This window comes from Micropterus salmoides, unplaced genomic scaffold (genome assembly GCF_014851395.1).
Source record: "Micropterus salmoides isolate LMB-PRFRI ecotype aquatic unplaced genomic scaffold, ASM1485139v1 Ms_hic_scaffold_9, whole genome shotgun sequence".
In the NCBI taxonomy this organism is placed as follows: domain Eukaryota; kingdom Metazoa; phylum Chordata; class Actinopteri; order Centrarchiformes; family Centrarchidae; genus Micropterus; species Micropterus salmoides.
In genome coordinates, this window is record NW_024044681.1 from 20,361,950 (window position 1) to 20,388,605 (window position 26,656).

At 42.2% G+C, this 26,656-nt stretch overlaps 1 protein-coding gene and 1 long non-coding RNA gene across 6 annotated transcripts; one reads left to right on the forward strand and one right to left on the reverse strand.

Moving 5' to 3' along the window:
• Window positions 1-354: 354 nt before the first annotated feature.
• elnb (elastin b) lies at window positions 355-23,420 on the reverse strand. 5 transcript variants are annotated; one of them, XM_038707528.1, is made up of 49 exons: window positions 23,292-23,420; window positions 20,339-20,527; window positions 19,664-19,909; window positions 19,535-19,555; window positions 17,462-17,554; window positions 16,920-17,012; window positions 16,174-16,827; window positions 15,741-15,821; window positions 15,593-15,640; window positions 15,434-15,496; window positions 15,295-15,342; window positions 15,084-15,146; window positions 14,921-14,965; window positions 14,309-14,761; window positions 14,174-14,209; window positions 13,741-14,049; window positions 13,543-13,575; window positions 13,016-13,435; window positions 12,656-12,688; window positions 12,033-12,551; window positions 11,892-11,921; window positions 11,511-11,654; window positions 11,170-11,268; window positions 11,034-11,069; window positions 10,887-10,940; window positions 9,890-9,925; window positions 9,605-9,733; window positions 9,474-9,521; window positions 8,988-9,041; window positions 8,648-8,740; window positions 8,458-8,481; window positions 8,027-8,047; window positions 7,571-7,597; window positions 7,352-7,411; window positions 6,745-6,993; window positions 6,478-6,657; window positions 6,335-6,373; window positions 6,181-6,237; window positions 5,818-6,072; window positions 5,629-5,685; window positions 5,249-5,545; window positions 5,120-5,164; window positions 4,514-5,026; window positions 4,183-4,383; window positions 3,526-3,603; window positions 3,262-3,312; window positions 2,943-2,966; window positions 2,593-2,658; window positions 355-1,892 (listed from the first exon to the last, which is right to left on the reverse strand). In XM_038707528.1, the coding sequence occupies exons 1-49, from the start codon at window positions 23,365-23,367 to the stop codon at window positions 1,849-1,851; spliced, it is 6,534 nt and encodes a 2,177-aa protein (XP_038563456.1). In that variant the 5' UTR covers window positions 23,368-23,420; the 3' UTR covers window positions 355-1,848. The 5 variants fall into 5 exon arrangements, with proteins under 5 accessions (XP_038563456.1, XP_038563455.1, XP_038563454.1 ...); XM_038707527.1 differs by having other exon boundaries at window positions 4,514-4,897; window positions 4,991-5,164; XM_038707526.1 differs by having other exon boundaries at window positions 3,262-3,309; window positions 4,514-5,164.
• Window positions 3,276-4,630, forward strand: LOC119894843. Its single transcript, XR_005442982.1, has 3 exons — window positions 3,276-3,392; window positions 3,500-3,611; window positions 4,543-4,630. It is a non-coding gene; the product is annotated as an uncharacterized LOC119894843 (long non-coding RNA).
• Window positions 23,421-26,656: the final 3,236 nt, after the last annotated feature.

The window sequence follows — 26,656 nt, forward strand, 5'->3', positions numbered from 1 at the left end:
ACTGGTTTTAGGACTTCTTGAGTCATTGCTTGCACCTCTGTTGTAGACTACATATTATGCTGTGTATTTTTGTGAACTGTACAGGAGGACACGCTGTAGTATTTTGCTGAGTCTCGATATGAGTCACCATCCATGAAAACAAGGCTTGACTGCTGCTCTAACTTTTTTAGTCTGCCCAGGTAGTAGGCCTAGTTTGTTCTTCTTGTTTTAGCCTAACTCGCGGTTATTAAAATGCCACCAGATTAACACATCCGGCCAACATCTGCTTCTGAACATGCAGCTTCCTCCTCCTGTCCTCCCTGTTTCACATTGTATGCGTGTGCAACAAAATCAATTATTCCATATATAACAAGAACCTGAAATAATCATTTTGTTTTATTTCAGAGAGCATTGTCTGAAAGTGAACAAAAGTGCATCATTGTCTTCATAGGTCACATAAAGAACACAGATGTTAAAAAAACACGTTGAGCTACACAATAGAGAGCTCAAGATGAGACTCAGTTACACTTTTTATCCAAATGACATCACAGACTACATTGTGATTCAGCACACATTCAAGGACAATGTAGAAAACAAAGCACTTATATTTATCATAGTAGTACACAAGTTTAAAAACTGTTTAAATTCACACACACAAAATAACTCAAATATTTAATACTGTATTAATGCACTTGAAATTGTGAAAATGAGACTAAATAGATCAAGCATCCTTTTCTGCTTCTTCTCAACATAATTTAAAAAGACTAGCAATGTGAACAATTTTCCAACAGTGTTAAAGGAGGTACATCAAAAAGAAAAAACACAGTAATCTCTGCTCCTCAGATATCATTTAAATGCACATATTGTAATCACATTACCTCATATTTAGTTCAAATGCTTTTCTCAATCCAAATCTACTCCACACCATAATATCATAACAAATACATCCTTCTAATTATGAAAAAATATGCACGTTACCCAAACGTTTACCCTAATACCATTTAGTGTTATGAAACTATAAAATAGTGCCTTTAATGTTGTGAATTGTTATCAGCTGAGGACCTTCTACATGTGTTGATACTGCTCAGGCCTAAACACAGTTGAAATGAACACAGACTGCTTTTCAGGTATCAGATAATGACCAGTCAAAACACCACACCATAAAAGATCCCGCTGGGAGTCAATTTTGTTCACAGTTCTCCCAAAATAGCAGCTGTCTGATTCTTTGTCTATACAGATTATCCATATGTTTACAAAAGCTTAAAACAGTGAATTAATAAAACAAACATTACACTCTGTAGACCGAAGGAAAATCCAGTCTAACTGGATAAAAGTGTGGCCTTGGAGATGTTCTTTTAAAGCATGCAGACAGGTCTGAAAGAGCTGCCCTGAGGGTGTCCTTGGTATCAGTCTTCACCCAGAGGATTCATGGTGATACTTGCACAGGAACACAAATGATGTTCAACGTAACAACAATAAACAAACGGTGTATTATAGTAAAGTTTGGCCTGAAAAATTAAGAAGAAATCTTGATCATTTATTTCAGTGGTTCCCTGCCTGGTGGTCAGGATTCCCAGAGAGAGTCACAAGGTGAATTATCAAAAAAACAGTCTGACGTGGATAAATTTCACCACTCTGCAAAGCAGCCTGCGACAGATAACACTGCTTTGTTTTAAGGAATCACGACCCTAACAGGCTGAGAACCATTCCTCTTTTTGAAAGAGACCCTTGTGTACAATCCAAGCAAATGAAAGTGGAACATGTGGAATGTGTTGAAGCATTAGCTTCTATGGCAAGTAAGACATTTATAATCTGGGATCATGCTATAGCACCACTGTTGTTTCAATGAGGTCACTTCCTGTAGGTCTTTCACTTCCTCCTTCGACCACAGTATTTACCCTGACAGCCCGCGCCTAAGTACCAGAGAAGAGATAGTTGTGACAGTTACATGACATACAACATACATAATGTTCGGGTAAAACTTACACTGTAAAACATGTTAAGCTAGTTCAGTATTAAAAGTCTGAGTTAAATGAATAATTTGTTGTAAGTTGTAATGTAAAATAAGTTAATATTGTCAGAATAGCTTGCTAAGTGATATTATCTCAGTTAGGATCAGTCAAGCACATAGTTCCTTTATTTGTGGCTAAACTATGACTGAGACCACTACTTTGTACTTTTCTAGTTAATTCAGAGAAGAAGCTTATACTTTACAATAGAAGCTGCTCCTAGTGGCTTTGTTGAATTCAAAGTGTATAGAGATCACTACTAAAGTGGACAATAACGTTGATCATGGTTGGCATCAAAGGAAATAACCACAATGTACAAACCTTTTTATCATGTAAAGTTTTTTTAAACTAAAAGGAAATGACTTTGTGGAGAATTTGAATCCTCTCATATGCTGAATCCTGGGAAGTGTACTGATAACTGTGTGTCTTTGTAAACTTAATCTGATTAGTTTAGTCAATGCTCAGCTGAACATTTATTGAAAAAGAAGAAGTCATGATTGTAAGCTCTGGGATGGGTCTAAATGGTAACTAGGATTCGAGTACAACGTTTTATAGTCTATTGATATGGCTTACTCTAAAACAATACAATGCGTATGATGTTTACCTCTGTAGCCCCCAGCTCCCAGTAAGGCCTGCATGGCTGCATATTTGGCTGCCTTCTGTGCCTTGGCTAATGGACATGAAAGTAAAAGGTTATTCTGCAGATACAGGCTCTCTACAATAACATCCAGCAGAGAGATTTTAAAAGCATACATGAATGCGTATTTTATTTTATCGATTTCATTGTCAAGATAATAAGAGATAATTAAAAATTCAGATGTCAGATTTTCTCACTTTTGTGCTTAAACTAATATTAAAACGTTACTTGTGTGCCATGTGTGTACAGTATATTTATGTGTTAATGCTGGACATGTGTATTGAGGGACTGGAGCTAATGAGAGCATGCTTTCTTACATTTTTGCCCAGCCCCTGCATATCCTAGAGGACAATAACAGGAAAGACAGAGTCATAATAAACAATTGATAATCTTTACAATGTTCTCATTTACCGGATTTGTTATCTCAGCAATGACAAATATTCACTACCTCAAGCCTGACACTCAAAAACATTTTCTGTTTTCATACTTTGTCTGCATATAATCATTGGTGTTGATACCTTTGGGTATCTACAAGGTTTGGATGTTAAATGTATTGTTTATCATTTTAAATTTTTACAAAGACTATGCCAAGTGTCAATAAGAGAGTCAAAATGTGACCATGTGCTTCTGTCTTACCTGTATAGCCTCCACCAGCAGTGCCACCATAGCCAGGGCCAACACCCCCTGCTGGAACAATGGACACATTACAGCCTGCATCACTTAATAAAATGCACTTCTCTGATCAGACTGGTCTCAACAGCAGTCAGGTAAAGGTATTTTTTGTGCTGTGGTCTGAGTTTTGTGAATGCATTTGTTTTCAAATCTCAAAATATTAAATTGCAAATGTTTGTACTCTTACTTTATTGTTCTGTAGTGTAGCAATGCTCCATTTAAACTGACCTGGTAGGCTGCCCGCTCCTCCTCCTTGACCTGTTCCTGCAGGACCTCCTGGCCCTCCTGTCCCTCCTGCTACACTACCTGGGCAGGTAAGTGAGTATAAAGGTGTAGAAATCAGCTAAGCACCATGATACACAGTTTACTGTTAGCAGAGTACTTGCCCTTCTACAAAGACAACACCAGGCACATTGGAAAAGAATATGAAGTTGCGCTTGGACAGTATGTGCTCTGCCTTAAGTAACTCCTTTTGTAGTCACTATTTTCCTTTATAAACAAGAAACTCACCTGCTCCCCCAATGATTCCCCCTGTTCCTGCACCAGGAAGTCCCCCTACTCCAGTGTGGATAATTAGCTTAGTAAGTTAATTATCTCAAAGAAACACACTTCAGTGAATACACTAAAAGATGGTCGTGGAGTCAAGGCTTACAGGTTATTGTATTTTGTCATATAAGCTTGTACTTTATACGGTATAATATGGAAAGGAATTGTTCTATTTTATTGTTATTGTCATATCCTGGCCAATACTGGCCTTTGCTTTTTTTTAAACATTTACTTGAAAATGGCACTGTATGGCCAATACCCAGTAACAATATAAATTTGCATCAGTAATTATCTGAACATTTTAATGAAATATTTATATGCATCAGTAAAGGATTTTACCTGGTCTATAGCCAGTTCCACCCAATGACGAGCCGTATCCTGCTTCGCCAGGTCCATAGCCACCCACACCACCAGGTCTAAAACCCCCTGGCCCAGTTCCAGCACCTCCTGGGCCATAGCCACCAGTTCCAGCACCTCCAGGCCCAAAACCAAAAGGGCCTGTCCCAGTTCCAGGTGGACCATACCCAGCTCCCCCATAACCTGAAATAAAGGATGAGACATAATATAGTCAAACATTGTTGAAACAATACAATGTAATAAGTGTGTCCATCAGGACAAAGCGTCTTTGTATCTCACTTGCCGTAGTTTTACTTGTATATTGATTACCTACCAGATTTAGAAGGTTTTCTTTTTCCTAAGCCTTGGCCCTCTGGTCTGAAGCCTCCTGTTCCTGTGCCAGCGCCACCTGGTCCAAAGCCACCGGTTCCTGTGACAGCACCACCTGGTCTAAAACCACCCGGTCCTGTGCCTGCAACACCTGGTCCAAACCCACCGGTTCCTGTGCCAGCACCACCTGGTCCGAAACCACCTGGGCCTGTGCCTGCACCACCTGGTCCAAAGCCACCGGTTCCTGTGCCTGCACCACCTGGTCCGAAACCACCTGGTCCTGTGCCTGCACCACCCGGTCCTGTGCCTGCACCACCTGGTCCAAAGCCACCGGTTCCTGTGCCAGCACCACCTGGTCCGAAACCACCTGGGCCTGTGCCTGCACCACCTGGTCCAAAGCCACCGGTTCCTGTGCCTGCACCACCTGGTCCGAAACCACCTGGTCCTGTGCCTGCACCACCTGGTCCTGTGCCTGCACCACCTGGTCCAAAGCCACCGGTTCCTGTGCCTGCACCACCTGGTCCGAAACCACCTGGTCCTGTGCCTGCACCACCTGGTCCTGTGCCTGCACCACCTGGTCCAAAGCCACCGGTTCCTGTGCCTGCACCACCTGGTCCGAAGCTTCCTGTTCCACCCAGTGAGGATGATCCATAGCCTGTCAGAAGGAGTAAACAGCCTGAATAAATATTTAAACATGATACATACATAAAATGTAATTATAAAAAAAAAATCATTGTACCTGATTTGGGGGGCTTTCTTTTCCCCAGAGCTTGACCTCCAGCAGTATAAACACCAGGTCCATAGCTGCCTGGTCCTGCACCAACACCACCTGGTCCATAACCACCTGGCCTAGTTCCAACACCACCCAGTTCAGTCCCGGCAGTGCTGGGACCATATCCACCTGGTCCAGTGCCACCAGGACCGCCAGGCCCAAATCTGCCTGGTCCAAAACCTCCTGGACCAGAACCAACTCCACCTGGTCCAGTCCCATAGCCACCAGGCCCAACCCCAGTACCACCAGCTCCTGCTCCGTAACCTAAAAAGAAATACTGGTTCAGTTTATGTTCTCTGCATAAATGCTTGTATCTGTATGTTTACTCTGTATAACTATAATCATACTTTTTGGTGGTTTGCCAGTGCCGGTACCCAGTCCTGGACCTGTGCCATATCTTGAACCTGGATAACAGAACATATAAAATAAGCAGTTAAGCAACATTTCAGTTACATGCTATTTAAATGCGATGTGTTCTTTTTCCAACAAAATTGAAGTTATTGCATAAATTTCAATTTTCATAGAGGTCAACTTACCACCAGGACCCACACCACCACCATATCCCCCCAATCCACCACCCACTCCACCGGGGCCTGCTCCTACTCCTCCTCCCGCACCTCCAGGTCCAGCTCCATATCCACCAGGCCCAGCACCATAACCACCTGGGCCAGCCCCGTAACCTCCGGGTCCTGCACCATAACCTCCTGGAACAGTACCATAGCCTCCAGGACCAGCTCCATAACCACCAGGCCCAACCCCACCCTGGCCTCCTGCTCCAAGAGTCCCATACACTGATAGAAAGATAAAAAAGCTAAATGTATCATGTAGATTCTTTTATTGCCGAGGCTAAAGCAAGTCCTTATTAAAGAGAAGTGCATATAGTTGACAGTTTATAGAACCTTTGCCTGTTTTCCCGGATCCCTGTCCTACTCCAGCTCCAGATGGGTAACGGATACCTGAGGAAAAAAGAGACATACTGTACTCTAGGTATTTTAGGTTTCAGTCTTCTCTTTGCTATAACTTAGATGGTAAGGATATTGTTAGTTAACACACCTCCACCTGGTAAAACTCCAGCTCCACCAGCAGCGTAGCCTGTAATGGATAATGTGTGAAATGTCATGTCATTGTAATATAGGCATGTAGGTTTGGGATGAAAACACAAACATTTCAGAGACCAACACATGGTAACAGCTCACTTTTTCCAGGTTTAAGGGCTCCTGTTCCTACTCCACCAGACCCACTAGCCCCAGGTACCAGGCCTGCTCCTCCAGGACCGCCTCCAACTCCTCCCGGACCTCCTCCAACTGCCCTAGTTCCACCTGCTCCACCAGGTCCACTACTTACTCCTCCTGCTACAGTCCCGTCAGGTTTGTATGCTACATTTAAAAAATAAACACATATTATAGATCTTATTCTTCAGTAAATACAGATTTTTTATCCATTTCACATTGTAAAAATGGCACCTTTGGGCGGTTTTGGTGTTCCTCCTACTCCACCAGCTGCACCTCCTGGTCTGACTCCAGTTCCAGTTGCCGGACTGTCTCCTCTCGCGACTCCTGTTACTCCACCTGAAACACCTCCTGCTGCTCCTGCACTGGTAGGACGCCCTCCTACTCCTCCAGGTCCTTCACCTGTGCCTCCTGTGCCACCTCTCTCTCCATCAGAAACTCCCTCTCCATCTCCTTCACCTGGTGTGTCACCTCTGGGGACACCTGCAGACAGAGCACAGGATACCAGACCTGTATTTTAGCATAGAATTAAAACTAGAAGCAACAAAGTCATTAACGGTCAAAACTATAACATACAAACCAACATCGCAGAGAAGCCTGGTGAGTATTCTTTTTTTCTTTCATTGGCTTTCACAAGTCGCAAGCCTTCCTTTGCACAAAATACTTTTGTCACCTGTCTTTTTATATTTTTCATGGCATAATCTGAACTAGGGTAGGCTGATAAGTCACTCTTTGGAGGTCATATATAGCAACTTGTGTTTTTCTATTGAGAATGTGCTGTAAGTTATCCTGAAACTTGAGTTGTAAATTGTGGGGGTAAATTGGATCTTATTTTATTTACCTGGGGGTTTGAGAGGTTTGGCTCCAGGCAGTGTCCCACTTGAAAGATCACCACCAGAACCTGCAAAATTATAAGGGGAATTTAAGAAAATTCAAGAAATATATTCCTTGATTTCGACCATAAGATCTCTGCTGTGAGCAACTAGAAACTGAGCAAACAAGAAATCTCAGAAGCACAAGTAGAAATCATTCCTTCAGAAAGTTTATGAAGGTTACCTACCACTTGGTTGTACAGCCCCGCCACCAACTGTAATAACAGAAATATAGATTAAAGATTGGGCAGCTATCAATCATAAACAGTTACACAATACATTTTCAAATGTAAGTCCTCTGTAAATATGTTTGTAGCCAGCTTCAGTCATCAGCTAGTGTCAGTCTGCCATGCAGTTTTCAGTAGGGCCAGTTGTGTGATAGGAAGTTTGAGAAAGACACTCACTCTCAGGGACAGGTAAACCAGTGACAGTTGTGAAAGCATTCAAGTTGAGAAATACTGTGATCTGCATCAAAATGTAAAGCATTTGTGATAGTGTGATATGCCACTGTTTTATATTAGGCAGATTTTAAATTACGGCCATGCAATTTCAAAATCCGTAGTCCTTTACTATATAATAAGCTCTATTTACCTCCCGCAAGTAACATCTTTATGCTAACTTTCCAATACTTTATGTCAACTTACCAGGGACAGCTCCTGCGGCATCTGTAGGATATGAGAAGAAAGTTGTCAGTCAAAGTTAATTCCTAACAAGCAAATGTGTTGGTCCCTTGTAGATGTTACATGCATTACTTGGACCAGTTAGAAACATAGCTCAGGATCATTGATATGTTTTCTTCTACACCTCAAAGTTCAGAAGTTATGAATCAAAACCTAAATTTGGATGGCCACATGATGGCACTGTCCACACCAAAATTTAAGAAACACTCTTGCTTTGCTCTCTGCCAATTTTAATTGAAATGTGGGTAATGGTAAGCAAAGAAAGAAAGGGCTGAAACATAACATAACCTCCTTGGCCTAAAATGACACAGCCAGAGATGCATCAGAAATGGATGAACATGTAGACAAAAAGGCAGAAGTGATACAATGAAAAATACAATGAAATAAACACTGACCTGGAACTTCTGTCCCGTTGAGTCCTGTTTTATAAAGATATTTTAAAAAAGCATAAAAGTGAGAAGACATCATAGCTGAGACAATAGCTAGAAGAGTTTCTCCACCATAACACATTTTAAATAATACTACTCCCAAAACACTCCTGAATTAATAAATAAACCCCTTTTGTAGCATAAATGACCTAAATACCTGGTTTTGCACCAATGATGGGGATTCCTGTTCCACCCAGGCCATCTCCATCACCTCCTGCACCCACTGGTCTGCCAGCTACTCCAGTACCTCCTGTTTAATAATGATGTAATGTAATTGTCTTAATTGTCTTGTGGACATGTTTTTTACAGGATATACAGTTCAATGTTTATAAAAAAATATGTGCAAATAAATCAGATCATTTCCACAGATATTTGCCATGCAGTCTGTGGGGGATCTTCTGTAACCATCAGATTATTACATCCTTGCATCTGAATCTTTGCATGATTTCAAGGTAAGAAAAGTCAGGTTCTTAAGGATCCAGCAAGTTTAAACACACCTTCTCCTCCAGAACTTCCAGAGCCCTCAATCACACTGCCAACACCACCATCACCTAGCAAAATATTAAAAGGACTGAGATTTGAAAACAGTACTGTATGTAAAGGAGGGAAGTGGTATGTTGTAACAATAATCAGATAAGATAATGTCATTGGAAGCTGAAAACACAGAATACATTAGTAGCATGTTATACATAACTAGGAAGTATGTTAAAAACATCAGAAATCCTGAAAAAAGTGCCAAATACCTGGGCTTTGGGGAAGTGTGTAAATGGAATTAATCAAACAGACAATGGCAAAATTTAATCCTAGATAAACTAATTTTCTCTCTCCCATTCTTCTAAACATTCACCTCCATCACTGTCTTTTCTATTCTTATTATATTTTATATTAAAACTACTGTAATGGAAACCCTGTGAGTGAATGTATTGTTGTGGTAATATGTAACAAAAAATGTGATCACCAACTGTTGGTGACAAAACAGATACCTTCTGATGCTGGTGCTGGTGTGCCTCCTGTGGCTCCAGGTCCTCTTCCTGATGCAGCAGACATAGATTATCACACATAGGTTATCTAATTAACAAACCAAATGTATACTCTCCTCAAAATCAAAGCTTACCACTGGGTCCCACTGTTGTCCCTGCGCTGGTGCCAGTGCTGGTGCCATTCACTGAAACACCAGTGCCGGTTCCTGTACCAACTACTGCAGTGCCAGTCCCTGCCCCGGGTACAACTCCACCAGGTTGCCCTACAGTTTATAAAAGAGAATCTGGTAAATTCAAAAGAGTTGCTTATAGACAACTCTGTTCCTCAGTTTAACAACTATACAATACACACACACATATATATATATATATATATATAGAACACATAATGTTCTTGACACAGTCAAACTACACCTTACCATACTTAGCAGCTTTAGATCCAGCTGTACCATAACCTGAGAATCACAACAAATAAGATGTGTTGCTCGGGTGATTAAAAACAGTGATAAAAAAATACATTCCTACAGAAAAGATAAGCAATTAAAGGTGGCCAGTAGCATTACTGACTAGTGCTAATTACAAAATCATTTTACCTGACTGAGATTTCTAATATCACTTTCCAGCATGAAGTTGGACTTGTGCTTTTTGGAGTTAAAGCAAAAATATGTAACTTTGCACAAACAACAACCTTCAACTACACCAAAGATGGTGGATCAACTAGTATCACAATTATTACATCATAACATCTGGCTGCTGTTGGTATTCGGATTTTTATCTGAGTGAGTGATATGTTATCAAAGTAATTGTCAAGCATGACAAGCAAGTATGACCCCAAAAATCTGATAAGTATTCCAGAATAGCTGATTTCACAACCAAGTATATGTGAGTTTTAATTGTTTACCACACTGCATTCTACTGATTGGATATAAGATGTTAACTTTGAAACCACTCCAGTCCTCCTACCTTTATACTCATATGGCCAACTTCTCTGAAAAAGTCTCAAACTACTGTAATAAAACAGATGATCATTATAATATCTTAAAATATCACTAGTTAATACCTTACTATTGTGTTTCTGTTACCAGGTATACAGCCTGATTATGTGTTTCAGTTACAGGCCAGGTGTAGTCTAAGGGACCTGTTGCTGCAATTCCTACTAACCGCCAATAGAGGTCAATAAAGGACGAGTTTATATTTACAGTGATTCAGATGTAAACACTCACATACTGTAACTACACATTACTATACAGACACTCTACTGAAAACCAACCTAGGCCTTCACTGCCAGTTCCAAACCCTCCTGGTCTATAGTCACCTATAAAATTACACAAGATAATAAAAGGAGGAAAAAAAATACCAACAAACAGAAAAAAGAACGTCCCTGTGCAATGCTCATGATCACTATAAACAACGTACCACCTCGTCCAGCTCCACCTCCAAGTACTCCACCAGCACCCGTTCCAGCTTGACCTTCACCAGGATTATATGAAAATAATTGAGGTTTAGTTTGGATGAAACATTAATCATTATGTTTTTAAGAGACAAAAAGGGACGTTTTAATACCATATTTAGCAGGTTTTGATCCAGCGCTGCCATAACCTGTAAGTAACAGAAATCAAATAGTTTTGGGATTCAGGATTTAGCTCATATTGAGTTTGGCAACATTTATGTTGGACAAAATTAAAATTGCCCCCTGAACCTGTTCCATATCCAGACCCTGGTCCTGCACCATAGCCTCCACCTGGTCCATAACCAAATCCAGGCCCATATCCTGTTCTTCCAGTCCCACCAGGAAGCCCTAGGGAGGAGGAAATGGGCAAGGATTTTTAGCTCTAATAAAGGGTTGAAATATATTTAAAATGTTTGTCTTTCAAGAAGAAACACCTACTCTGACAAAGTTGTTTCTTGTACGAAAAGGAACAGCAAGAAGCAAGTTTACACTTTACACTTGATTAGTGTAATTAAATTCATGTGTATAATATGCTTTATAATATTTTTGTTATTGTTTGTTTCACACAGTTTTAGAGGCTCTATTCACACCTCCAGCACTGCCTGGTCCAAAGCCACCCGGTCCTCCTCCCGTTCCAACACCCGAACCAGGCATCACACTGGTCCCCAGTCCTGCTCCAGGTCCACCACCAAATCCTCCTGCACCCAGGGCACCTCCAGTACCTCCTGGAAGACCTGCAGACAGTAGCATTTTATCAGAAAATATAAACTAACCTGATTTCACTCAGAGCCCACAACACACAATAGGCTGTTTTCATCGCAGACATTTTGACATGTTATAGGTGGAAAAGAATATGTACTATTAATTCTGTTGATACAAATTACATTAACAGATTGAATATAAAGACCATGAGAGTGCTTGATGACGAATATATAAATCTGCTTTAGTACATTTTTAAAGTAGTTTCTTACCATATTTGCGGGCTTTGGCACCAGCATACCCTGCAAAATGCAGACACATTAATATCTTTTAAGAGTATTAAATTAGCCAAAGGATCTATTTGAATTCAAGCATGCCTCTTTAATTACATATATCTCTGTCTTTTATCCTACCTCCAGGTCCATATCCAGCACCACCAGGTCCAACTCCTCCACCTGGTCCATAGCCAGTACCAGCACCACTTGGTCCAACTCCACCTGGTCCATAGCCAGTACCAGCACCACTTGGTCCAACTCCTCCTGGTCCATAGCCTGTCCCAGCACCACCTGGTCCAACCCCACCCTGTCCATAGCCAGTACCACCAGGTCCAACTCCTCCTGGTCCGTAGCCAGTCCCAGTACCACTTGGTCCAACTCCTCTACCTGGTCCATAGCCTGTACCAGCACCACTTGGTCCAACTCCTCCACCTGGTCCATAGCCTGTACCAGCACCACTTGGTCCAGCTCCTCCTGGTCCATAGCCTGTCCCAGCACCACCTGGTCCAACCCCACCCTGTCCATAGCCAGTACCACCAGGTCCAACTCCTCCTGGTCCGTAGCCAGTCCCAGTACCACTTGGTCCAACCCCACCTGGTCCATAGCTGGTACCAGCACCACCAGGCCTGACTCCTCCAAGTGCTCCACTTAACATGCCTTTGAGAAGAACAGTCATTTTTATTTGTTCTGATATTCTTTCATAAATGCAATAATACACTAATAATACATTTGCATATTTTTTGTTATATAACTGTTCTTACCATATTTTTGAGCTTTGGCACTGGCATCATATCCTGAAATACAAATATAGTAATTATGATTATTATTATTTGTCTTACATTAATTTGTCTTTGCTAATGCAGTGCTGTCTGTCAAGTTACCATTAATACTGAATCTTAAGTTATTACTGTTAATACTGTATCTTAAAGCTAGGGTAGGCAAGGTTGGAGAAACTTGAAGCGAGACAGCTAGATATTGAAAGTATTCAATCGAAAAAATCCCACCTCCTCCCTTCAGGCCTCCGTCCAAAGCCACTCCCCCAAACCCCATTTTGTTTGTTTCTGTGTCTTAAGTTAGTGCTGTTAATACGGTATCTTGAGCCGCTACTGATCCATAATTACCTCCAGTTCCTGTTCCTGCTCCTCCTAATCCAGTTCCACCTGGCCCGTACCCAGTTCCACCTGGCCCATAACCCACTCCTCCAGGACCAGTACCAGCACCTCCAGGTCCAACTCCACCTGGTCCAAAGCCAGTACCAGCACCACCTGGTCCAACTCCACCTGGACCATACCCAGTACCAGCACCACCAGGTCCAGCTCCACCTGGTCCATAGCCTGTACCAGCACCACCAGGTCCAACTCCACCTGGTCCATAGCCAGTACCAACACCACCAGGTCCAACTCCACCTGGTCCATATCCTGTACCAGCACTACCTGGTCCAACTCCACCTGGTCCATAGCCTGTACCAGCACCACCTGGTCCACCACCAGGCCTGACTCCGCCAGTACCTGTTCCTGTACCAAGTGCTCCACTTAACATTCCTAAGAGGAGAACAACAGTAATTTTTTATTTGCTCTGATATTCTTTGTAATTACAATTATACATTAATAATACAGTAGCATATGTTCAGTTATAAAATTGTTCTTACCATATTTACGAGCTTTGGCACTGGCATCGTAGCCTGAAATACAAATATAGAAATTATATTTATTATTGTTATTTGTCTTTGCTTATGCAATACAGTCTATTGATTACTGTATACTTTATCTTAAACTTGTTTAAGATTACTGTAGCATAAATATAGACAACATTTTCCAATACCCTAAATCTAGTGATTCATAATTACCTCCAAGTCCTGTTCCTGCTCCTAATCCAGTTCCAGCTGGCCCATACCCGGTTCCAGCTGGCCCATAACCTGCTCCTCCAGAGACAGTGCCAGCACCACCAGGACCATACCCAGTGCTGACCCCACCTGGACCAAAACCAACACCAGAGCCAGGTCCTACTCCCGTGCCGAGGCCAACTCCTCCTCCCGTGCCGAGGCCAACTCCTCCTCCCGTGCCGAGGCCAGCTCCTCCTCCCGGTCCTCCGCCTCCAAGGCCTCCAAGGCCTCCAAGGCCTCCAGCTACACCAGTGCCTGCACCGCCTGGCCCACCTGGGTGATTAAAAGAATTCTGAGTGTGTCTCTCAGCTATAGATAAAAGAGGTTGTGAAATGCACACAATGCATACTCATCATGTTATTTTGGTATTTTACAAAAATGTTTAAATATGTCTCACCATATTTGCGTGCTTTGGCTGAGCCAGGTCCGTAACCTATGGCACAAAACAACGTCTAAGTAAAAGACGAAACACGACACGAGCTTTACAAACCTATTTTAAATATTACCCTAAAAGACCTGCAAACGGTTTTACCTAAACTAGCTGTTCCAACTCCACCTCCAAATCCAGGAACAGCTCCAGGTCCACCACCTGTTCCAACTCCACCTCCAAATCCAGGTACAGCTCCAGGTCCACCACCTGTTCCAACTCCGCCTCCAAATCCAGGAACAGCTCCAGGTCCACCACCTGTTCCAACACCGCCTCCAAATCCAGGTACAGCTCCAGGTCCACCACCTGTTCCAACGCCGCCTCCAAATCCAGGTACAGCTCCAGGTCCACCACCTGTTCCAACACCGCCTCCAAATCCAGGTACAGCTCCAGGTCCACCACCTGTTCCAACACCGCCTCCAAATCCAGGTACAGCTCCAGGTCCAACTCCACCTCCTAATCCAGGTGCGACTCCCACTCCTCCTCCAGGGAGTCTTCCTGCCCCAAACCCCAAAGTGCCTCCTTGACCAAGTGTATCTCCTCCAGCTCTAGCTCCACCTGGTCAAGAAAACAGGTGTGCTTACAAAAATGTGAATACAGAGTATTTAATAATTAGATGATGGTAATTCCTCATGCCAGATATTTTTATATCATGAAATTATTATGTAACTGTCATATGTTGAACGTGAGGCTGATATCTCAACAATGTATCTTTACCGTATTTAGCTGCAGCTTTGGCTGGATTTTTTGATTTGCCCGCACCTGTAATTGAAAGAAGTAATTTTCTACTTTTTGGAATTTCTTCATTCACATTTATTATTGACGTCATGTAACTCGCCATGCAGCTGCAGAGTTTACTGCATTACTGGTTCCTGTGTACCTGATTTTGGTGATATGAGAGGGTAACCACGAAAAACCCCAGGCAACTGCTGTCCACGACCATCTAAGAGGAGAAATACACAGGGATGCTCATCCTTTGAAATAGCAGTAAATGTTAATAAACTTTTGATATTAAAAATGAAGTAATGCAAGCAAACAAATCTGCTTGTAATATAACACAGTTTGCCAGTTTAGGACTTTATGAATCTTACTGCCCGTTACTCCTGGTCCAGTACCACCCTGGCCGAGTACTCCAGTCCCTGTGAGGAATGAGGCAACAGTTTTTAGAGATGTTCCAAGATCACAACAAGATGTGATGTTCCTAGATTCATTATCAAAGAATAAACACACCAGTCTGAGGGCCAAGTCCAGACCCTGTGGCTACTCCAGGGAGAACCCCACGGCCTCCAAAACCTAGCCAGGAAAGATGAGAACAACTGTTACAACTCTGTCTGTAAACACACTGAATCCCTCCACAATGACATGTTATTGTATTGTTACAATACATACCTTGGCCTGGTACAAATCCACCTTGATAGAGTCCAGGCACCCCAACTCCTGTGTGAATATACACAAATTTAGAACATTTTCTCCCAAAATATCAGTGTTACTGATTCACCATAAACTTACATAACAAACGGTTTTACAAAGAGTTTACCTGGAACTTGTTTAGATGCTTTACCACCACTCTTTCCTCCAGGTCCTCCACCAGTAGTACCTGTCTGTGGCAGCATTGGAACTGAAGCAGGAATGAAATAAAGAGTCTTTACTTTTGTAGATAAAAGATCACTTTTACACAGAACTGAAATAGCAAAACAGCATATTTTATTCATCTGGTAATTCTTAGTTATGAAAAGTTAACAGTGAACAACACTTTACAGGACATACTAAATAATACTTGAAATAAACTTTTCCCTGGAAATTCAATATATCTTATTGATTTCACTAATGTTAATGTAAAATTTATGTTTACAGTACTTAATTGCATTTAAGCTATATTGCTTTTTATGTGAAACATGTTCTCTATTGTAGAATACATTTACTATATGTTGTTGTGTACATTATAATATAATGTAAATCATGTTCTCTACCTCCTCCTGGCACAGCAGCTCCGCCAGGACTGACTCCTGCTCCTCCAGGTCCAAATCCTGCACCACCAGGCCCAAATCCTGCTCCACCAGGCCCAAATCCTGCTCCACCAGGCCCAACCCCTGCACCCCCAGGCCCAAATCCTGTTCCACCAGGCCCAACCCCTGCACCACCAGGCCCAAATCCCGTTCCACCAGGCCCAACCCCTGCACCACCAGGCCCAAATCCTATTCCACCAGGCCCAACCCCTGCACCACCAGGCCCAACCCCTGCACCACCAGGTCCAAACCCTACACCACCAGGCCCAACACCTGTACCCCCAGGCCCAAATCCTGTTCCACCAGGCCCAACCCCTGCACCACCAGGCCCAACCCCTGCGCCACCAGGCCCAACACCTGTACCCCAAGGCCCAAATCCTGTTCCACCAGGCCCAACCCCTGCACCACCAGGCCCAACCCCTGCGCCACCAGGCCCAACACCTGTACCCCAAGGCCCAAATCCTGTTCCACCAGGCCCAACCCCTGCACCACCAGGCCCAACCCCTGCACCACCAGGTCCAAACCCTGCACCACCAGGCCCAACCCCTGCACCACCAGGCCCAAATCCAGCACCACCTGGCCCATAACCTGTTCCTCCAAGTGGTATTCCAGCTCCACCTAAGGTAAAACACCCCCCCCACACACACACAAAATTCAGTCATATTTCAGTGATTTCGGCTTTGTAATGTTCATTAGTAAACAGAAAATACCAGTTTTGGGAGGTTTGGGTCCAGTCCCACCAGTTCCTGGGAATTGACCAGCACCACCTGGTCCATAACCACCTCCGAAGCCTCCAAAGCCACCTGGGTCAGAACAGAGGTTAATAGACATGTATACCTCAAGCTAAGCAGTTTTTACAAAGGTAAGTATTGTGTAGTGTGACCTATTAAGGTCACAAAACTAAAGAAGAGAATCATTTTTCAGTCATATTGTTGGGTGTTTCAGAGGAGCACCCCTGGTTCATTTGTGATTCTTTGTGTCATGCACATTGCTTAGGCAAACAGTGTGTAGAAGGTACAGACGTATGAGCCAGCTATGTTTATTCATAAAACTGAAAGTACCTTGATCAAGATCTTATTATGGAGTAAATAAATAAAAAAAATTAATATGTTGTCCAATGATTGCATCACAGTGCAAAAACAATTGACTTACTTTATTAATGCATTTATTCATTCATGCAGTTGTTGCTTACAAGAAGAAACAGAAAAAGACCTATGCATTTAAACCTATTATTGGGATGTAAACCACTGACCACCAGGTATGTAGCCTGTTCCAGCTCCAAGCCCACCAGCTCCCTGGCCTCCTGCTCCAAGCACTCCTCCACCCACACCCCCTGTCCCAAGGCCTAATGAGCAGATAAAAAAGAAATAGCACTTAGTACTTCCTATACTTGCTCTAGTGATTACACTACACTACATCATACATTAATGAATTCAGCATGTCCCTGTGCTGGACTCCACCCTTTTGTAATGTTATACGTGTATGATGGCTGCCTGAGAGAGAAACCTCACAAGGATTAACTTCAAGGTTTTGAACATTTGTTTGAAGTGTGCATGGAACTAAATCTCTTACAGGGTTTGGCTGTATATGGGTCAGTAACAATTACAAGGCTGCAGAGAAGTAACTGAAGCCTGTGTGGTGAGCCGGTAAGAAAATCCATTGGGAGAGTCCTTCGTTTTAACAAAAACTGCTGCCACATCAAGCTTAATTAATTGTTTCACATCCTGTTGAAGAGAGCTGGGACCCATAATGCTTCATTTCGAAATACAAGATTTTAAACTAGGTCAGCCAACATTTGGTTTAAAAAAGCCATTTCGTCCTGCAATGTTATCTTAAATATAAGCACTATCTGGGTCACTATGTTTATTGAACAGTTTTGGCTTAAATTGGTTTTGTGGACTTTTGCTTGAAATTACAGCAGTGTTTATACATGCACACCTCCCATTTCTTGTTCAAGTGAACCAGAATGTTTGCACCTTATTCTTCAGGGTGGAGAAGGGCAACACAAACAAACTTTGTGGGTGTTATTATGAAGCGTAGATTTTAAAAAAATGTGTTCGGCTGAGATGGCAGACTTTTGGTAAACCGGAAAGTGTTTGTGAGTCTGTTTCCTGTGCTTACACTGAAATTCACAAGGTTCCACAGAACCGAGGCTTAACCTCTATCGTTTAGGTATTATCACCAACATTCCTCATCCTGCACAGGCAACTCGTATGTTAGGCGGATGAAAAACAGAGGTCTGAAATTCCAAAGCAAATCAGTCTTTCTGACTGATGGGATGACTTCCGCCCTTTATCAGGGACCTGCCATGTCTAATACATTAGCCTTAATCACTATGTGTGTGCATTTGTGTGTGCATGAGGGTGGGTGGCCCCTCAAGAACAGCTTATAACCTTGAGGTAATGAGGAAATGAAATAATGGTACACATGTATGCAATCCTTATCCTGCTGTATTGAATTGACCAGAGGAACAATATTTACAGTACAGTGGCTGACCACTGATCCATTTGTTCAGAGCAGGGAACGTCCGCTAATTATGAAGGTCACATGATGTAAGTAAACATAGCAGGCAAGCATCTGTAGGTAATGAGCTTACTAGATTTTTAAACTACATTTTAATAATAGTCTTCCTATAGAACATATGATCAGGTATTAAAAGTAACCAGCATTTTTCTGGTGCTCATCAGTCAGGCTGGCTGTGTGCACTGGGTGTAGCAGTGAAGCAGTAGTGTAGCAGTTCATTCATTATCTCATTTTGACATAGTAGAGAGTTTTTATGATTAATGAGGGAGATGTTTTATTTTGTATTTTATTTGTCTTTTTCACCAGCACAAGACAAACGCTATTACTTAATCCTTCCAAGAGATGGAAGATCTAATATTATTCATTAAATATGTTTACGAGCCAAAAAAAACAAAACTCCATGCCTGTGCCTTGGCCACCTGGACCAGTGCGTCCTGGTCCAAAACCACCTGGACCAATTCCTCCAGGCCCAGTTCCAAATCCTCCAGGACTGACACCACCTGGTCCAAAACCACCTGGACCAACTCCTCCAGGCCAAGTTCCATATCCTCCAGGACCGACACCAACTGGTCCAAAACTACCTTGACCAACTCCTCCAGGCCCAGTTCCATATCCTCCAGGACCGACACCACCTGGTCCAAAACCACCTGACCCGACTCTGCCGGGTCCCTGTCCTGCTCCAAACCCTCCAGTCCCTCCTCCACGACCACCATAGCCAACTCCTAGAGACAAATACTAAGGACTACAATTCTTTGGGAGTCTACAAAATACAATCTTGAATCAGTGCACCTGAAAGTCTTACCGGTTTTTGGCGGCTTTCCACCTGTGAGAGGAAAGCAATCAAACAGTTAAACCAACAGTGGCATAATGGAAATATTGCTTGGTGGAATAAATAAATAATCAAGATGTCAACCAGCCATATTTGTCTTACCTGCCCCAACGCCTCCAGGACCAATTCCCAGTCCACCACTGCCTGGACCGAAGGTGCTGGGCCTGAAACCACCTTGTCCCACTCCTCCAGGTCCCACTCCTCCAGGTCCGACTCCTCCCGGTCCGACTCCTCCAGGCCCCACTCCTCCAGGTCCGACTCCTCCTGGTCCAACTCCTCCTGGTCCAACTCCTCCAGGTCCAACTCCTCCAGGTCCAACTCCTCCAGGTCCTTGACCACCATAGCCCCCTGAATACGGTCATTGGAACGTTGTAAGTTGAAAACATACACGAACACATGCATGTAGATTAAGACAAAGCAGATGTTGGTGCAGAAAGTGAAAGCATCAACACATCGTTCACACATTTATAGCCTGTAACCTGGAACTCCTCTAGTAACTGATGTCATTTAAACAAAACACTGAAATTTAAAATATGGCAATTCTATAAGTGATGAAAAAAGGGTAAGGCCTGCACACTTACTCTGACCTGACGAAGATCCAAGTAAGATAAAAACGTTGTCATTATTAAACTTTTTGTGGCATGGAGTGAGTTTACAGGTGATATAATTTACTGTGTTCTCTTGTACAGTTAAACATGTCAGTCCTCATGTCTAACGTTTTACTGAAGTCATAATCAGCATTTATAAAATGTACCAGAAAATACAAATGACATTCACCTCCACCAGCTCCTGGTCCAAAGCCTCCTCCTGCTCCTGGTCCAGCTCCTCCTCCAGGCTGAAATCCAGTCCCAGCTCCTCCAGGGCCAAATCCAGTCCCACCTGGTCCAAATCCAGCTCCAGGTCCTGCACCAGCTCCTATGCCGGCTCCAGCTCCTCCTGCTGCTCCACCAGCAGGTATATATACCCCTGATGCACAGAACCAATATGAATTTATAATGGTTTCAAGTTATAACTACTCGTCTCTATGAGTGATGAGTTATGAATGAGACTATGTACACTATTCTTTTGTGTAATAGCTGAAAAAGACCATTTGAATCAGCTTTTTACACACAACAGATTAATGGTGAATGATGTTTTCTTTGTTTTGGACTAGCAGACAGATGTGTGGAATCTATGAGTCATCATTCAGGGCTAACGAGGCATCTTGTTCTCCTCTTTGCCAGCACTTAATAAAACCCATTTAATTTGTCCAGATAACAAGGATCACATTTAAAAAATATGATCAGCTGCTACACAAGCAGAGAGTAAAAGTATGTGTGTGTATATATATATGTATGTGGGTGGTTGTGTATAGCGATTAGTGCTGTGTCTTGGGTTTCTCTGTAGCTGATAACAAGCAGCCCTTCATCCAAAAAGGCATGCTTCTTTGGTCATAATTCTCACACTTTTCTGCACCTATGTTTTTGTCCACAAATCATGATAGCCAAAAATAGAAACACAGAGAGAGAACAACTATAAAAGGAAAGGTTTTTTAAGATCTCACAATCCAGATGTGAAAAGAAGAGGTCTGTAGGGATTCCTAAAGAATGTGAGTTACTGATCTCACGTTAATGCCATGTACAGCACATTAACAACAAGCAGTAAATAACGTAAGTGTTCAGTCATCCAGTTCTGCCCGCTGGATTCTGCAGGACAAGCTTTTGTTGTTACTACACACTCATGTTCACCAGTGAAGACGGCATAAAACAGGAGATAGTTTTTTCTATTTAATATGTAGAGATTGTCCAGGGTTCACTGTTTGGAAAATATTTTTTTTACGGTGACATTATTGATGTCTTATTTTCATTGTCCCTGAGATCATACTGTGACTGTTATTGTTTTCAGCTGCCCTGGTACTGTGGCTCGAGGAGTGACAGTGTCAGTCTCTCAGTTGGCCCACCACTTTGGTGTTGACTGAAATATATCAACTCTGTTGGATGGATTGCTATGAAATTTTGTACAGACATTAATGACCCCCAGAGAACTCTACTGGCTTTGGTGATCTTTGACTTTTCCTGTCACGCCAGCAGCAGGTCATCTTTTCATCTGGTGCCACATCTCAACATCTACTGCATGGATTGGCACAACATTTGATACAGGTATTCATGGTTCCCAGGGGATGAAACTGAAATGTCTTATTGGATGAATTACCCTGCAATTTGGTGCCGGCTTTCATGGTTTTGGTGAACTATAGTAATTCTTTGGCTTTTCATCTAGCACCACTATCAGGTCCAAATCTAAATGTGTCCAGTTCTTTGGTTTATGTATCCAACAGTTTGTTTTTCTTTCCTTGAGCATTACAGCCTCATAGAGCCACTAGCTGTAGACTCCTTATCTTGTTAAAGGTGTGCTGGCACTGTTTTTAATACTGATTTCAAATTGAGAAAATAAATTTGTTATGAAGACGCAGACAGTGTCACCTTATACATCTTGGTGACCTAGCAGTCTAAGATGCTGACCACGTAACCTCAAAGTTTCCTGTGTGAGTTATCTATACTGTCTTCTATCTAATAAATGCACTTTGCAAATACCATGAATATCCTGTTACCATGAATATCCTGTACTTAGAGGTTTATAGTTATGACTTAAGCTACAAATACTCATTCAGTCTACTTCAATAAAACCAAAACACAGAAATTAAACAGCCAATGATAGGTCTCCTTACTCACTACTCAGTGTACAGTGGTTCAGCCTGACCTTGTATGAATTCAAATTACACAACAGCCTGGAACAACCTTTTAAACCACCCGTGCTCTCTTCTAACAAGGTGAAAAAGAGGATCAGGGGAATATCCTTGCATCATTAAAGCAGACAAGACAATGAGACAGGATCGTGAGGGATGAGGTCTGGAAAAATTTATTAAAAGCTTTAACCATACCCCTGTTGTCCAGACCTCATGTCTCAAAAGGAGGAAGAGCTGAAAAATACACCTGGGGTTTGTGAAGTCAGAGAGAACAAGCAATGTTATTATACTGTGGTTTGTCTTAGGATTGCCGCTCTTGTTTAACATGTTTACAATTTTAAAATGCTTTCATAGTTCATCCAGACAAACATCTGGGAATTGAATCCCAAGTTTTGTTTATTCCTAAGGAAAAAAAGCACCACACTTAGATGAGTTGGCAGTGCTCTTGAAAGATTTTTGATACAGGACAGGTAAAGTATGTCCAATACATACTCAGGAGATGAGTTTGACCATTGCTTCAGGGATTACTGATTCATTAACACATTCTGTGTCTTTACCTCATAACTTCCTCGGAGACTTGAAGACAAGATGAAAACTGACTTCAGGAATTATAATGTGTCAGTGATAACCACTTATAATATTGCAAAACATATGGCCACTTCTCTCCAGTGAAACCACATTGAAACAAGTTCAACTCTTTGGTAGATGTTTGCAAATCTCTTGCAGTGTTAAAATATTTGCAGTAGGTAATTTTTTATCATCATTAAAATTCTGCAGCAGCCAATTTCTACTAGAATCCTACACAAACTCATTATCATCATCATAGTTGCTGCATCTCACATCTCTCAAATCACAGATCCCATAGAAAAAGCACTAAACTGTCAGTAAAGAAAAGAGGACCTGCTTGCAGTCCTCTCCCGCCAATGCTGCTACATAAACTTTATTTGACACCTGATACACAGGTGCTGCACTGCTGAGCGCCATACACATGCAGTAAAAGGGACCCACCTCCTTGCAGTGAAGGTTTCCACAGAGCCAGGAGAAAGACTCCATGTAGGTATGTGGCCACCATCCCTCTCGCCATCTCGCTCCCAAATGTCCCTCTCCTCTCCCGAGCTCCAGGTTTTATCCCCAGCAAGCCTATCGGGGCTCAACAAGGCCTAAAGAAAGAAGGAGGGAAAATAAGTAAGAGCAGAAAAAAAGGGGACAGGATGCAAGACAGGACACTGTGTAATTGGCTAAGAGACGCACGGAGAGAGATAGGCAAGGAAGGGGGGGGGGGGGGGGCACACTGGATCACCTCATTAAACCAAATGGGTTGTTCTAACCCCCCAGTGACTGATGGGCTGCATTTATTTGGTTCTCTGCTGCCAAACAGAGGGAGTATGAAGGGTGGGTGGGGGGCAGTGAGTGAGTGAGAGAGAGGGGGGAAACATGTATGAGAGGCAAGAGAGTTTGTGGATTGTAAAAATTAGGGCTCCCTGCTTCTCACTCACTCCAGACACATAAAAAAGAAAAAAGGAACTATGCCAGAAGTTCGTTATGGATTTCAAAACAGGCACATATCATCGCTTTAAGTATGTATGTGTTGATTACTTAAATGTTCTCCGGCATGATTTAGTTTAGTTTGGTTTAGCTTAACTTTTATTTCAAACATCTGGCCCATCCCACATGGGATTACAAGACACAGCTATTGCATATTACAAAAACAAAATGTTGCAACATTATTAAGTGTGTGTGTGTGTGTGTGTGTGTGTGTGTGTGTGTGTGTGTGTGTGTGTGTGTGTGTGTGTGTGTGTGTGTGTGTGTGTGTGTAGGGGGGTGGAGGTAATTTGGCTAGTGTATCACACATCAGAACTTATTGCCACAGAAAAATTGTAAGTCATGTACTTCCTTCCTTCCCTAGTTATCTACCCCATTGATGTGATATATACTGTGAGCTCTTACTAGTATTTATTGCTGCTCTTACTAGTATGTATTGTCAGTTGTAGATCTGTAGTTGATGCTCTGTTGATGCTTGTATGTTGTTCCTCAAATGTAAGTCGCTTTGGATAAAAGCGTCTGCCAAATGAGTAAATGTAAATGTAAATGTAAACCTGCTCTTCAAATAAAACACTACCTGAAACCAGTGAATCTCTCAGATATTAGCATCTTCTAGGAGGAGAGAAAACACTGAAGAAGTACAAGAAAGTGTAGGAGAGACAGGAAAGGGAAGAGAGAAAAATAAGGAGCAGACAAAAAATGAGCAAGCAAAAAAAGAAACGCACAACTAATGTAATGCACCTTCCTAGTGCCAGGCTCCTACTAATGACTCTCACAGGGCTACCATGTGGTGGTTATTTATAAGAAAGGGTTGCATCATCTTCAGAGATGTCAGAAATGTCACCTGCCCAGTGCATCACCCCTGAACTTGTGCTTTCGTGCAGCAGAGTCCCAGCTGCCATACAGACACACCAGTAAGCAAACCTAGAAACAATCAGTGTTTTTGTCTCGATCACTGGTATCGCTGGGGTTTTTCTCCATGTTTGGGCTGCCTGGTCCTGTCCCAGCTCCCGAGGGTCGATGTCTGAGCCTGGCAAGATTCTGAAACATTTTCCTTGTCTGGAGGAGCTGGTCCTGGAAACAGATGAAGTAAATGAGCTAATGGCACCTAAACACTAAGAGACTGACGTCGCGAGAAACATCTTACTGACTGCTTTGCTCATCCTTTGGCAGACGAATATAGCTTCGCAGTTGATGAGTGGACCATTTATTTACATCTGGAAGGATGACATGAGTATCAGTTACTTATATAAATCGTGTTCACCAATAGCTCTGACCCCATGGCTCATGGCCACCTGGGTAAGACTAACAGGGTTTCTGGGCTAGAAGTGGCAAGTAAAAGTGATGTCATTATCAAGCCCACTTGCAATGCAGATTTCAGTCTTGTTCAATGGCCGCTGCTTCACCCTAGCTTGAAATGATAAATAGTTTATCACAAGTGACTGACTGAACTAGCAGCAGAGACTGACGAGAGTTGCACCAGTCTGGAATGTGGCAAATGTTTCTAAGATGTGATCATGTAGAAACCTTTGGCTCTGAGTTCTGTCCAAAATGGCTCAATTAGAAAAGGAGTGTACTGTATATTTGTATTACTCCAGGAGTGTGTGCTTGCACTGCCTAGCTGTGTATGTTCATTTGTATGTGTTTGTGTTAGAGAGAAAGAAGGAGAGAGGCAGTGCTACCTGAGCACCCATAATTGGTCTGAAAGTGTAGTTTTATTGCTCTGTTGTCAGACCTGGTATGCTTTGTATTCAGCTTTGATGGAACTACATAGTTATGCAGTGAAATAATACTAGGGTAAGAAGACTGAAGAATGAAGGGAAGAAAGAAAACTATATGTGTAGAGCCATATACATTTTTTAGTTTTGTCGTCATTAATACAGTTGTGAAGTCAAGACACTTGCACTAGAGTAGAGAGGAGTAATTCGCAATGATTTTAAATTCTAATGGACAATTTATAATCCATGCAAGTAGGCTTTGATAGGCAATATGCAATTGTTTATCATATTTAATAGATTTTTTCTTTCCATACATTTTTACACTAATGCCCAGAATTCTCTGCATCCGGAGTAAAGTGCTTCCATAGATCACCTTTTTGGCTGGCTCTTAGCTTTTGAAACAGTTTAAAAGAAGAAACACTTGTGAACCGATTTCCTTGCAAATCTCAGATCATTTCCTGAGTCTGATAAAAAGTGGTGATGAACGTATTGCACTTCCAAAGAGCCTCTAACAGTAGAAGTAGTCAGAGAGCCAGTATGTTGCAGAGTAAGTTTGTATAATGAGAAAATCAGACCTGTTTATTTATTCTGAGTGCAACTTTCCACTACAGTTACATCCTCCGTGGTGACATAATTACACTCACACCTGCACCTGTGAACACAGAGAGGAACATTAACAAACATTTGCACGTTGTACCGATGTTAATGTAGGTTTCTGCCAAAATTTTGTCAAATGGAGTAAATGTGAGCCTTTTATTCAAGTACCCTACTGCTTTTTCAAATGCACGCTGGGATAAGCTTGTGATTCCCCTGACCCTGAACAATGATTGAAGAGGGGAGAGTGTCGTCACATTTGAAGATTTGCTCTTTGGAAAATGGCAGCCGACTTCCTAATGGACAGCCGTTCATATCCTCAAAGTCAAACATGTCTTGCATAAAAAACAGAGTAATGACCAAAACAAAGCCATAACAGTTTTTTATATAAGACAGCATAATTGAAATAGTGATGAACCAAAACAGCGTTCAGAACTCCCCCTCCCCTTCTTTAGGACTCTGAATAGGAAAAGCTATTTTTAAAAAGTAAATGAACATTAGGCATAAAAAATTGCATTT